This window comes from Phodopus roborovskii, unplaced genomic scaffold (genome assembly GCF_943737965.1).
Source record: "Phodopus roborovskii unplaced genomic scaffold, PHOROB, whole genome shotgun sequence".
NCBI classification, from domain to species: domain Eukaryota; kingdom Metazoa; phylum Chordata; class Mammalia; order Rodentia; family Cricetidae; genus Phodopus; species Phodopus roborovskii.
In genome coordinates, this window is record NW_026125489.1 from 10,301,467 (window position 1) to 10,315,289 (window position 13,823).

The window sequence follows — 13,823 nt, forward strand, 5'->3', positions numbered from 1 at the left end:
CACTCCAAGTACTTGGGACAAAGGCATGCAGTAAGTACTTAAAACGTGTCATTACTATGCTTCTATCCCCTACTGCATGCTACTTTTTATTTTGTGTATATGTGTGCATGTGTGTGGGCATGCACACACCATGGGTCATGTGGGGATGTCAGAGGACAGACAGCTAGAATCCATTCTCTCCTGTCACTGTGTGGGTCTCAGGGATTGACTTGGGTCACCATGCTGGGCGGCAAGCCCTTTAGCGACTCGAGTCTTTTTACGAGCTCTTGCTGCCACATTCTGTAAAACAGATTTTTTCATTTATGTGTGTGTTTGACAGCGTGTGCACGAACACACATGTACTCTCAGACATGTGGGCGCCTTGAGGCCAGATGAAGACGTCTGATTGTCTGGGGCTGGAGCTACAGGTGGTTGCATGTCATCCGATGTGGGTGCTGGGAACTGAGCTCTGATCCTCTGGCAGAGCAGCAAGTACCTTAATCATCGGGCCATCTCTCTCCTCACCCTCCCACCTTGCTATATTTTAAGGCTCCTGGGTGATAATTCCCAAAGCATGCACACATTTGTAGAAATTTTCTCATATCAGTTGAGCAAACTGAGCCTTCTTGCCCAGCACCAACTTTTGAATTTATATATACTAACTTTTTTTTCAAGTGTTCATGTACCTTTATCATACACGTGAAGAATCAGATATCCTAGACCCTGACTGGCGACAGTATGCCCACGCCCAGCAAGAAGGCTCAGCTTGCTCAACTGTTGACCCGAGTTTGGTCCCTTGATCCTGTAGCAGCACGCCAACCCCAGGAAGTTACCATCCCACCTTAGTGTGTTCCCACTCTCGCCCGGCAAATAAAGAATAAAGTTTAAAAAAGTTAAAAGACCCCCTCTTTTTAAAGGTAGAGTGAACTGTTTCAGTCTATCTATATGTTGATCTGACTCTGTGCGTGTGTTTGCACGCGCGTGTGTGCGCACGCGCATACGCACACGCGTATACAAGTCTTTGCATCTGGATGCTGAGACCTGTACTATTACTCTTCTCTGATGTCCTCGAGCCACTGGATGTGCAGTAGGCCGGCCTCCAGAGAGCCCTGCTAGTCCTCTTGTTTATAGCCCTGGGGGTCCAGGGTCACAGAGCAGTGCCAGGCTTCCGGTGTGGCCTCGAGTCTGACCAGCAGGATCTCTTGTACAGCCCTGGATCCCTTCCACTTACACTAACCCATTTGATTAATTTCTTTCAATGGAGCCTCAGTTATTTCCCAAGCTATTGTGGATCCTAGTACTCATGTCTCCCAGATGAGCCCTGGGAGACTGACAGGATCCTGGTTGAAGATGGCCAGAGAAAGAGGTATATTGTGGCTCAGCGGACTCGCACACCACATGTGTCCATGAGCAGCCCTGAGCAGCAGGCCTCGCAAAACCACTGAGGAAGCTGGCCAGGCGGGAGCTTGGCGCTTGCACCCTGAATCCAGTGGTGTACAACCTGAACCGTGGAAGCACGTCCTCGTCTCTCCCGAGCTTGCTTAGGCTTCTTGTGTTTTCCTTGATTCTTTACCAAAAAAGCAGCTGGCAGGCAGCTCCCAGCAGTATGCCTTGCTCATCCAACAGCCTTTAATTAGCATCCCATGTCCTTTCCAAGTTACAATAGCTTATTTTTACACACCGAAACCCCACCCTCTTGCATTGGAGGAAAATAGAAAAGGAGATCAGATAAGTATGGATGGTTTTGAGTTATCCGCCGAGTGGGGCGGGGAGAGATTAGGGCTGGAAAGGTTGTTCAAGGGGCCCAACTTCATATTTAAATGATCGCCCTGAACTGCATCACGGGGCTTACTTATCGTGGTCAGAGCCATGACACAGGAGAGGCAGAAAATGACGCCTTGCAGATAATTCTGGGAACCCTCACTAAGTGTAAGCAATTCACAGAATCACCCTATCCAGGTGAACAGAGCCCCAAATCACCACTATTGTTCTGGTGAGTGGGCTCACCCTTTCAGTAGAGTTATCTGTTAACTCTGAGAATCCATAATTTGGAGGAGGAAAGGGGTTTTAAGAGGACCGTATAGATCTCGTGTAAGCAACTAATCATCAGACTGCCTGAAAGCACCGTGGACATTGATTGATTCTTTGAAGCCAGCAGCTCATAGCAAGAGGGGAACACGGGGAGGCACAGTTAGGAATCTGACTGCCAAGTAACAAGGTTATACACAGATTTGAAGTCGAGATGTTTGTTGTATGAGTTAAAGCTATGTACCAGCACATGAGAAATGGCTCTGACCTAAAGAGTCAGCTTTTGGGCCTGTTCATATATGGGAGGGATAGAATGGGAACAGATTGTCTACAGTTAGTATAATAAGTTCTACCATTCCTAATGCGTCAGCTAAATATCATTGCCATATGCACAGTTTTACCATTAACATACATTCACCACCAATGTATCATTTGATCCCTTGCATAATCTTCTGAGGTTGGTAGGTATGATGGTTTGAATAGCCATGGCCCCCATAGGCTCGGGTGTTTCCATGCTTGGTTCCCAGTCAGTGGAACTGTTTGGGAAGAATTAGGAGGCGTGGCTTGCTGCAGGAGGAGTGCCACTGGGGGCGGGCTTTGAGGTTTCAAAAGCCCACACCAGGCTGAGCTTCTCTGTCTCTCTCTGTCTCTGTCTCTCTCTCTGTCTCTGTCTCTGCCTGCTGTCTGCAGATCAGGAAGTAAAGCTCTTGGCTACTGCTCCAGCACACGCTTCTCTACTTCCTGCCACGATGATCATGGACCAATCCTCTGAAACGCTAAGCAAGCCCTCAAGTTAATGCTTCCTTTTATGAGAATTGCCTTGGCACGTGTCTCTTCACAGCAACAAAACACTGACTAAGGCAGTAGGGAAGCAGCAGGTATCACTTATCTTCAAGTCATTTTACAGGTGAGGACATGGAGAGTCAGGTGATTTGTTAGGAATGGATTTTGTATCTCCTTAACCTTTTCTCACTCTAGAGCTATCAAAAAAATATTGATTTATCAAAAAACAAAACAAAATAAAACAGATCACAAGGTAAGATCCTTGTTCCATGGAATTTTTCTGCGTTTCTGGAAGGAAACATAGGACAGCAGGGGACATGAATTACCTCTGGCATCCATCTGTTACCACTGGATTAACGCTCTTGTCCAATCATGCCTGCAATGAGCTCTAATAATGAACATAACCACCATCACGACAGGGGATCATTATAAATGCAATGTGATTTCTCACTTTTCATAGAATCTAAGTGGGGAATTTTTTTCCCTTGATTTTATGGCCTGCATTTCTATTTCTGAATATTTCTTTGTCACACAAAACTTTTTGAGGGACAAAGGGCTTGAGACAGGGTCTGGATATGTATTCCAGCCTACCTTTAAATTTGGGGTCCTTCAGCTTTTGAAAAGGGTATGCCGTACACTCAGCTAAACTTTTGGTAAAAAAAAAAAAAACCAACAACCAACAAAGCAAACTATGGTCAAACCAGGCCAATGGGACAACTACAAGGCTTCTGTAAAGCCTAGAACCCAAGTGTGATTCACCACCAATACCATTTTACTGGCTTTTCTGTATGCTGTCTCACTTAAAAAAAAAAAAAAAAAAGGAATTCTGACAATGTGAATATATATTTTCAACCCGGAGCACTAGTTTCAGAATGGCACCCAAAAAACCAAAACTGAACAAACCTCAGCCCCATTATTAAAAGGTGAATTTTACATGTGTGTGACTAGACATGGATGTGTGTGCACACGTGTGTGCCAACCACAGGACAACCTAGATAAAGTGTGGTACTCTAGGAGAGGGGATAGTGATTTGTGTGGCTGTGCTGGGGTTCCAGATAATGATCCAAGTGATGTGTCAAGTACCTTGATCTAAAGCGACAGCTTCAGAACCAAGACTTACACTTCCTGCCCCTCAACCCTCAGAGCCCCAGGAAGCCCTGAGCAGGCAGCTCCCTCTGAAGTGCCCTTATCTGAATGAGGGAAGATCTTCCAGACCCTCCCTAGAATCTCCAAAGAGAGATTTGACAGAGGAAACAAGAACCGATACCACACCCAGAGCCCAGATGAACTTCCTTCAAGACTGCTATCTGTTCTGCTGGCCCATTTACTTCCCCTCAAAGCAATTTCTCAGGATGGTTATGGCGGCTCGCTCTGGTAATCCCAGTACTCAGAAGGCCAAGGGGAAGGGATGGTGAGTTTGAGGTTAGCCTGGACTACCTAGGAGTATCCTGACTAAAAAACAAACAAACAAACAAACAAAAACTAATACACAGGAGTTAACAAGACAAAACCCCCAGAAGACTTAAAGCTAAACAAGAACCCCTCCCCCAATGCATTTCTAAACAGTTTATGACATGCAGTCCATTCTCCCACAGGAGAACTGTATGTAAGCTTTTTGATCTTATTGGTTTAGTGCATGCTCACTTTTCATTCTTGGGATGTTCTGGTGTACCCACAATGTTTATGTTCCTCTCCTTGTGACTCTGTGTTAGCTTACTCCAGCAGGCTAGGTCTCCTCAGTTTCTGATGCTTCAGAGAGCAGAGGGGAAGTCCCTTTACACTTATGGTGTGTTCTGTACCATCCTTAAGAGGAATATGAGCTTTCAAAACATTGTTGCCATTTGGTCAGGTAATTTCACATCTACAGATATATCTCAACAAACATTAGCTGGTGTGAGGCGTGGACCAAAAAAAAAAAAAAAAAAAAAAAAAAAATCAAAGCAACTTAAACACCTATTAATAAGCAAGCGACTGTGCGTTTTGACATCCACACAATGTGATCCAGTAGTTATTAAAGTGATTTTTTAATGGAGTGTGGGAGAGGGTCATAATATGCAATGGGATATGAGTACCCAATTGTTCTCTCTATACCAGTTCTAAGCCTTCCTCTGTCTTCTGTTAGCATGCATCCTATCTTCATCTCTTACCCACACAGACCCCCCAAGTCTCTCGGACTCCCCCAAACTTCATACTTGAAATGAAAAAGTCACTCTCTTCCCTCAAAATCCCCACCTTGTTCTTCCAATTTGGGTTCACGGCACTCCCACGCACGGCACTCAGCTCCAAACCTCAGTCCAGCGCTCCTCTGTGAGCCTCACCTTCAAACACGGCAGAGCGCTGTCCTCTTGGCTCAGGACACCTCTTAACCCAATTCCCTTTTCCCAGGATCCCGCCTCTGCCTTAATTCAGTACCTCGTTATTTCTGGTCTGGATAACTTTCTAACGTGTTTCTCTTTGAGTTTCCCAAATCCAAACCCCAGAGCCTCCACCAACTGTGCTTCTAATGTCACAAGTCACATGGGCAGGCACTGTCGGTCCCCATTTGGAAGCTTCTGAGCAACCCGGAGGAGGAAACCCCAAAGACTTCAGTTTAGTTTTGGATCCGCATTGCAACCTTCCTTTTCAATCTCATTTCCCCTGAGTCCCCACTATGTGCTCCAGGCACACTAGATTGCTCACATCTGGCATGGCATGTGGTTTCTTGAATGCCATCATGGTCACTCACTGTTGGTTGGCCGTCCCCCCTCCCTGGGGCGGGGCAGGTATTCACACTTCAGCCCCCTGGGCATTGTGTTAACTTTTTTGTTGAAAATATGTAATTGAAATGAATGTTTTGTATGTGTTCGTTTGTTTGTTTTTGTTTTTTTCAGACAGAGAGGGAAAGGAAATGAAAGAAAGGGAAAGTTAAAATGTGATTCCTCTGTAGGGGGCATGGAAGTTAAACTGTTTGCGGTGGGTAAACAAGTGAACCTATTAGAAAACAAACAAAAACAATAAACAAAAGGGAGTGCTATGCGGATCTTCAGTCACTCACTCCTTTAAGTCAGGCTGAAGGGCTCAGCAGTGACAAGGATGTGCGTGTGCTAAGTACTTGACAGACAGGCTCCATTATCAGGAAATCTCTCCACTTCAGAAAAGGTAAGTCCAGACTCTTAATTATTATTATTTTTTCCCCTGAGACCAATAGCAGGCTGCTGGCCTTCCCACAGTCCTCCCTTCTGTGGGTTGCTACTGCCTTAGGGCGATGATTAGGTGTCTGGGCTTCAGCATGAACTAAGCCTGAATTAAAACTTGGAACCCATCACATGCTAACTCGAAGTCTCTCCTATAAGGATACTTTGCCTCTGAGTTCTCTCATGTATGCACGTGCTGAGTAACGACAATCCCAGGCATGTCCGGGTCTCTCATCTCCACAGTACTTACCTGCATTACACAGTTACTATCCCTACATTAACGCACTCCATAAATGACTGAGGAGTTGGCATAGGACAGCGCTTAGCACATGAAATCAGGGCACCACAGGGTTATCGACGTTTCCCGCGGTATATGTGATGTGCTCAACATTTCCTTCTTTCCAAGATGAAGAGCGAACTACAGGCAGTGGCAGTCAGAGGTGTCTGAGGATGTTGACTCAGTGTAAGATTGTAAACTGTGTGTGGGTGGGGTGGGGGGAGAAGGAGAGAGAGAGGGAAAGAGAGAGGGGGCGGGTTGCACTATGCAGCTCAGGCAGGCCTTGATCTTGTGACCCTTTCCAAGTGCTGAGACTAGAGGCAGGGGTCATTACAGTGAGCTCTAACAGATTTTTCTTTTTTCTTCTCTGTCTTTTCCTCTCTTTCCTTTCCCTCCCTCCCTCCTTCCTTCCCTTTCTTCTGCTCTGTCTTTCTCTGCCTCTCTCTCCTTCTTTTCTTCCTTCCTTCTGAATTTCTAGACCCTGGATCTCTAGGACCTACGTAGTCTAATCAAGTATTCCGTCACTGGGCCATATCTCCAGTTTCTGCCACTTGCCAGTTTTGATCCTACTATCACAGTTACCTTCTTTAGTAATACAAAAATTGATGCTAAAAGAATGTGAACAGTTTTCCATATTACTTCATAAGGAATTCCTTTCATGTTGAGTCTCATTTGAAAAATGAAAGAACTCAACATTACCAGCCACCAGGCAGGTCTCTTTTATTCTAAGAACTCATTCTTCAGCTCTAGGTTTTTGTTTGTACCTGAGATTATTGGGCTTATTAAAAGGAAGATGGTGAGTATCCATTTCTTTGTTTATTAGAAAGTGAGCAGTTCATAAACATATAAAGCGTGGGAACTTCTAAAGATATCCCCACCTCCGTCTTCTGTGCAGGAAATGATTTTTGTCTATTTTAAACAATGACACTGGGAACAATGGAATGCTGGCTGCTGTTCAGTAGCCAGCATTTTCCTGGTGGTGTGAACCTACAGTGTATCCCTTTAAAGCAAGCCTGTCGGTATCATGTTGACTTGCAAAACATCAGAGTTTCCTATATGATAATGCATCTGTAACATGCCTGGGCATGAAGGATTTTTCTTTTAATTTAAAGGTGAAGGAATGGTTAAAAACATTGTCTTGCACTGTTTTGGACTGGGACTAGTTACAGGAAATAAACAAGCAGCAGATTACACAGCAAATATACAACATGTTTGGCTTTCGTGTCCCTGGGAGTATATTTCAAGCATTAGAAAAGATAAGAAGCTGAACGCTAAAAATGAAAAACAAACCAATGAAGTATGCCTCCAACCTCTGAGTTCCGCAGCCAAAGAGGAAAACAAAATCCTCAACAACATTTGAATGCGAGAATTATTTGTCAAATGTATCCTAGCTTTCAGCAGATCACGGGGCTCTCGAGGGGATGCAGTAAAAATAGAACTGGAGCAAAAAAATGGGTGAGAAGGGCTACTTCTCCCTTGTAAGTGCAGGGCGGAGAAAGCCTGCACCCCAGGGTGCCCTAACTCTGACAGCAGTGAAAACAATATCAACTAAGCCCGACCATTAATTATTTCAGTAAGACCCTCACACACAAGCGAAGCCTGAGACAGCAGCCTCCAGGAACTGCTCCATCTTGTTGTTTGGTGTGAAAAAGAGAGTAAGACATTCTTGTAAGTCCAATCCTTGGAAAAGATTGCCAGGGTGGAAATAAATCCACACTTGTCTGTTTTGTGGGCATTTCCTACTATAAGGCCATTGGGAAAGTTGTCAGGTTTTTAATCATTTCTCTCCAATGTTTCTTTCAGTCTCGTTTTCCCAAGGAGCCCCTACCTGTCCCCTATTTCATGCTGTCACCCACTCTCCCTATTGCACTGCCCAGCCGCTCCCTTGTCCTGCTCTGGTTTGTACCCAACAGCATGTATCCTTTCTACTGTGCTGTAATTTATTGTCTCTCTCACTAGGAAGTTAAAATCACCAGCGAAGGTATCTTGCTATATTTAATTTGCTTGCATTTATTATATGTTTATTTCTTTGTACTTATAGCTGCCAACAATCAGAATGGCATCTTTTAATACATAAAAAAAGTGACTCGCTTTTGGAATAACTTTTACTTTCCTTGCCCTTTCTGCCTTCACTGAGGTATGTGTGTATGCAAATGAGATTTATGTATGCCACATGTGCCAAATTGTCTGAAGGAAGGTTGTCACTCAGAACAATATCCGTAAGTGACCTCATCATTTCGTGTCTCTGTTCCTATAGCAGGAGTAGCACGTCTAACATTCAGACCTGGGCTAGACATCATACCTCATTTTTCTCCTTGAGCTTTGTGATCATAACAATCACGGGGCTGTCTTCCTGCCAAACCATCTGCCAGAAGTCGTTCACCGTGTTGATCATGGGGCCCTGAGTGGCAATGAATGCCTTCTCCCTCCCATTGTAGCCCTATTTGGAGTGAAGAGACAAACACGTTAGCATATGCTCATGGGTTGCAGAGGACATTTGTGTGTGTGTGTGGGGGGGTGAGGGGTCATCTTCAGAATTACAGCTGCCTTGGCACTAACACAACCAGGCACATATGTGGGACTTCCCAGAAAATCCAGCTTGCCGTTTGGCAGAGAGGGTTGTGAAGATGTTTTACAGCGTGTCCATATGGACCTGTACTCAGGGACTCCTAGCCAAGGAGGACTCACTGTAAAATGCCTACCTATCACCTGAGTTGATGTGACTACAACATACATACATGGAAACACTAACGAAAAAATTAAAGAGAACTCTACTCTGGGGAAAAAAGAAAGACCCAAGGTTGGGGAAGGTTTTTTTTGGGGGGGGGGAGAGGGAAGGAGATAATATATTAAGTCAACATGCCAACCAGACAGAAATGCATAGTTACTTACCCGAATATAATTAGCATTAATGTAAGTACTCAATGCATCAGTGATATTTTTTGGTCTTAAACACACTCTGCTGAGTGGATCTAAGGAGGAAACCAGAATGAACACATTTAGTAGATTTACTTCCCAAAACCAAATCTCTAGAGCAACCATAAGCAGCAAAGGGAAGTGTGTAAGTTCAAGGCTACTAATCCAGCGTCAGTGTTTGTCTTGGGTACATATGTGTGTCCATCGCTTGATCTGCCTGTGACATTTGGCTTTCCCCCATTGATCCCTGATGCTGACATAAGTCACGACATGTTTCAGTGGGGTTCTGATTCTTGACTCCTCTCTCATTTGGGCCCCTCTCTTTTTCTTTAGAGTTTGAAGTACAGTTCTAGTTTTCTTCTGTTCCTTCAGAACAAATCGGGCTGCCCAGTTATTTGTATTTCTTTTTCTTTTTCTTTATTTTCTTTCTTTTTGGTTTTTTGAGACAGGTTTTCCATGTGTAGCTTTGGAGGCTGTCCTGGAACTATACCAGGCTGGTCTCAAATTCACAAAGATCTGCCTGCCACTGCCTCACAAATGCTGGGATTAATGGTGTGTGCCACCACAACACGGCTGTATTTCACTACATCATCTGATCCAGCCCTTCAGGACCCAACCCTGCCTGGTCTTGATTTAGTGAAACTGAAACATATTGGTATCAGGATGGGTGTGAGGACAGGGCAAGCAAAGGGAAAAGGAGATTAAACACACACACACACACACACACACACACACACAAACACACACACACACAGCTCAATGTATCAAGTTCTAAGTCTGTTTATAAAATAACAAAATAGCAAACATTATGGATCAGTATTAGATGTCACTCGGCTCTCGGGGCTTTAGAGGTCTTACGTCATCTAACCTGTAAGTCTAAGAAAATTTCCCTGAGGTATTGGCTACTACTCTTTCAGAATTTTCCAAACAAACAGAATCTTGTTCACAGGGGGTGGGTCTTCCCTCAGTTTCACCCAAAACACACCCAAACTTCCTTGGGATGACCCAAAAGAATCAGGTGACTGGGAAGATGCTCAGCAGACCTGTTAAGGAGTCAGGTATGACCTGAGAGGGGATAAGGGACTGGAGCTCAACAATGTGGACCTCTTTCTGGGGGTGGGCCTTCAGCACATGGGGGGATTTCTCTGAAGGATCATTGTGGACAAATTTCCTGGCCTGGTTTCCTTGACTTTTATTTCAGCATTTGTCATTTTATGTTCTAAGTGCTTACATCTCTGCCTGGCCTCAGTGGGCTGTGGCAAGACTCTTGAAGGAAGGAACCACGTTGACTTCTATGTCTTTAATAATTTCCATTTGATATGTGGTTCCTAAAGAGCTTAGCTCTAGAATGAATTTCCAGGGACTGGCTCAAATGCCACTTTTGATTTTCTAGAGTGTGTGCGACTTAGTGTCTGCTCATTGCTAGCTGTATTCACGGGTGCCTCGAGCCATTGCAGCTTGAGAAGGAGCTCCACTTTCTTCAGGATTTACACCCATGGAACACATGAGTTACACGGCACCTACTTTGTAAACCACTCAGAAGCACTTCTCTCAAGATAAATTAAACATATGAAACAATGAATAATTTATGAAAAATGAATAATGTATTTATAAGTTCAAGTACTTGTTATTTTTATTTTATGTGCATTGGTGTTTTGCCATGAGTGTTGGGTCCCCTGAACTGGAGTTACAGACAGTTGTGAGCTGCCATGTGTGAGCTAGGAATTGAACCTGGGTCCTCTATAAGTGCAGCCAGTGTTCTTAACCACTGAGCCATCTCTCTACTTTAAGATGATGTATAACATGATTGGGCAGGGGAAGGAAGTTTTTCAGCCAAATCCTTTCAATTTCTTGTTCCTTCCCAACCACCCTTCCTTGTCTCCCTCTTTCTTTATCTCTTCCCTTCCTTTTTCCTTTTCTCCTCAACATTATTGGATATAGTTATAGATTTGCTGCACCAAGTCGCTGAAGACCTCCTACCCTGGTCTCACTAACAGATCCATTGTAAGCTTGAGTTTCTGTTTACCAGACAAAACGAAACCTGATTGGTATTTTAACCTACACAAGAACAGACCTCATCAAAGGTAATTGTGTACTTAAGATTTTCCTCCCCAGCTGAAATAGATTTGAGCTTTGGGGAAAATAGATTTGAGATTGGGAAGTGTGTGCCTATGAGTTCTGGGCAAGCTGGGGGACAGGGAGTGATATAGTTTTCGTAGGTGTATTCAAGAGAGGTGGGAGCTGGAGGAAAGAACAGGATTTGGTTGCATAGTTAAGGTGTCCATGACCCGTCTTTGACTTCACTGCAAAACAGAGAGGACGCCAGGACCCTGTTGTCCAATATAGCAGCCACCAGCTGCCTGAGGCGACTTAAATGTAATTAACTGGAGTAAGATACTATGCTGATGCAGCCCTGAGTTGCATTAGTGGTACTGTGCTCAATTGCTACATATTGGTTTTTATATGAGAAACACAGATCAGTCACATGTCATGGAGACCTGACCCCTACCGGGCAGGATGGTGATGTCATAGGAGCTCATGTGTAAGGACCATGAGAGAGTAAGAAGAGAAAATGGGGCACTTAACAGTCTACTGTCGAAACAAGGTTTTCCTATACATACAGTGTTTCCTTATTTTCTGGAATCTATCCTAGGTAAATTAAGGAAGGGCCCACCATCATCTAGGTATGGAAGGAAAATAGAATCTAATATTGGTTATTAACCTATTAATCCATTAGTTAGGACTCTGCTAGTGAGTTTGCATGTTGAACATCTTCAATAGATGTAGAGGGTAGTATTATTGCCCCTGTTTATTTTGGGGATATGGGAGAATAAAGAATGGATGGGGTGGGGGGGAAGATTAAGTAGCCCATAAACACTGTAAGACTTTTGTATGAATGGGAAAGAAAACCTCACTCTAGTGTCTTGCTGTAGTTGTTGCCTCAGTGAGTGGGTCACTGAGCCTGTCATATAAATCTGATAAATACAGAAAACACTGTTGAGAATTCTTACTGAACATCACCACTTTAAATAGGAAATAATGACCAGAGTACACAGGGCTTTGCAGTTTTGGGTTTATATTGCTTTCTAGTTATATAAATAAGTAAACACATATGATGTGCTATTATACATGTGGATTGTGTGTCATGATTCCATACTGATGCATGATTGCTGTTGCTTAGTTGCTCCTACGATCTGGGATGTAAGCTTTATACCACTGTTTGTTTATACTGCACTGTAATTTGATCCAAACTTGGCCTCTGGATCTTAATCTATTACTTAGCCTGTTCTAGCTAGACAGTGTCCTCAAAGAAGTAGCAACAAGTCATTGACTGTTGGTTAGCCATATACCCACAAAACCAGATAGCCTTGCCAGTACGTACACACAGACAAGCTTCAAACTTAAGGGCTTATTATGGGCTGTAGCAGTAAAGGCAATCATATTTAAAGTGCTGATCATTTGATAAGAAGCAATTCATGTGACATTGCAATTTTGTGTCATATTAAAGTCTCAAACAAACCACAGAGAAAGCGGTGCCTGTCATTACAGTCTTTCCTGATCTTTGGAGCCAATGGAGTGGTTAAAGTATCTATTCTGAGCTATACTTTGTAAAATGAGGGTGGGAGACATTTTTCAGGCTACAGATACTTTCCACTGAGAATCCAACATCTGCAACATCAGTTGTCAGCAAAGGCATCCTGGACCAAGTGGTCCAGAAATGGGAAGCTGACACATTGTGTAGCTCTTGTCTGCTATCACCAAGGACAGGAAACAGAAAAGGCTGAACTCTGAAGTGACCCAAACATACTGGGAACTCTTTTGAAATCAGAGGACTTATAATCATTGCAGTGGGGACATTAGTACTGATTAGTTAGTGCTTAGTATAGTTTAGAGACAATTTTAAGAGAGAGGGCAAGTGAGAGCATGAGAGAGAGACAGAGAGACAGAAAGAGAGAGAGAGAGAGAGAGAGAGAGAGCAGGTGGTGGTAGTGGGCACCTTTAATTCCAGCACTTGGGAGGCAGAGGCAGGTGCATCTCTAAGTTCAAGGCCAGCCTGGTCTACAGAGTGAGTTCCAGGACAGCCAGGGCTACACAGAGAAACCCTGTCTTTAAAAACTCAGAGAGAGAGGGAGAGAGAGAGGGAGAGAGAGAGAGAGAGAGAGAGAGAGAGAGAGAGAGAGAGAGAGAAATCCTTTTCAACCTCTTCTGTTATAGTTATAAATGGAATACCTTTTGATAATGAACTATACCTTAAGAAATAGACTTGACTATTTTGACTCATTAAAAATACATTCCAGCAGAGCTATTTTGTGCCAGGGGAGGAAGCCCATATACAGCATTGATAGTAATTCTTTAATTATTTGACTTTAGTGTGTTTCTATCATTGCAAATATGAAAATGCATTGTATCTTTTTTTTTGCATTTTGCATCTTACGAGTAAACTAACAAAATACTATTTAAATGTTAGCACCTTTTCCTTTTTCACAATGAACATGCATTAATTATAAGAATGTGTTTCTCATGACGTTTACATGATGTTTTTGATCACAGCAGTCCCCCCCCCATTAGCCTTTCTTGTGCCTTCTCATCTGTGTGCTCACATCCCAAGTTTCTCTTCTACTTCCATGTCCTTTAAAATATGTCTTGATTCTGCATATGAAAAATAG

The 13,823-nt window shown here is 43.6% G+C and overlaps 1 protein-coding gene across 1 annotated transcript in view; it reads right to left on the reverse strand.

Annotated features, from left to right (window-relative positions):
• Ptprr (protein tyrosine phosphatase receptor type R) overlaps positions 1 to 13,823 on the reverse strand; it is a 198,239-nt gene that overhangs the window by 24,214 nt on the left and 160,202 nt on the right. Inside the window, exons 9-10 of the mRNA XM_051176224.1 lie at positions 9,133 to 9,212; positions 8,543 to 8,680 (exon numbers count right to left, since the gene is read on the reverse strand). Of these exons, the coding sequence (XP_051032181.1) occupies positions 8,543 to 8,680; positions 9,133 to 9,212 (218 nt within the window). The remainder of the gene's footprint in view (positions 1 to 8,542; positions 8,681 to 9,132; positions 9,213 to 13,823) is intronic.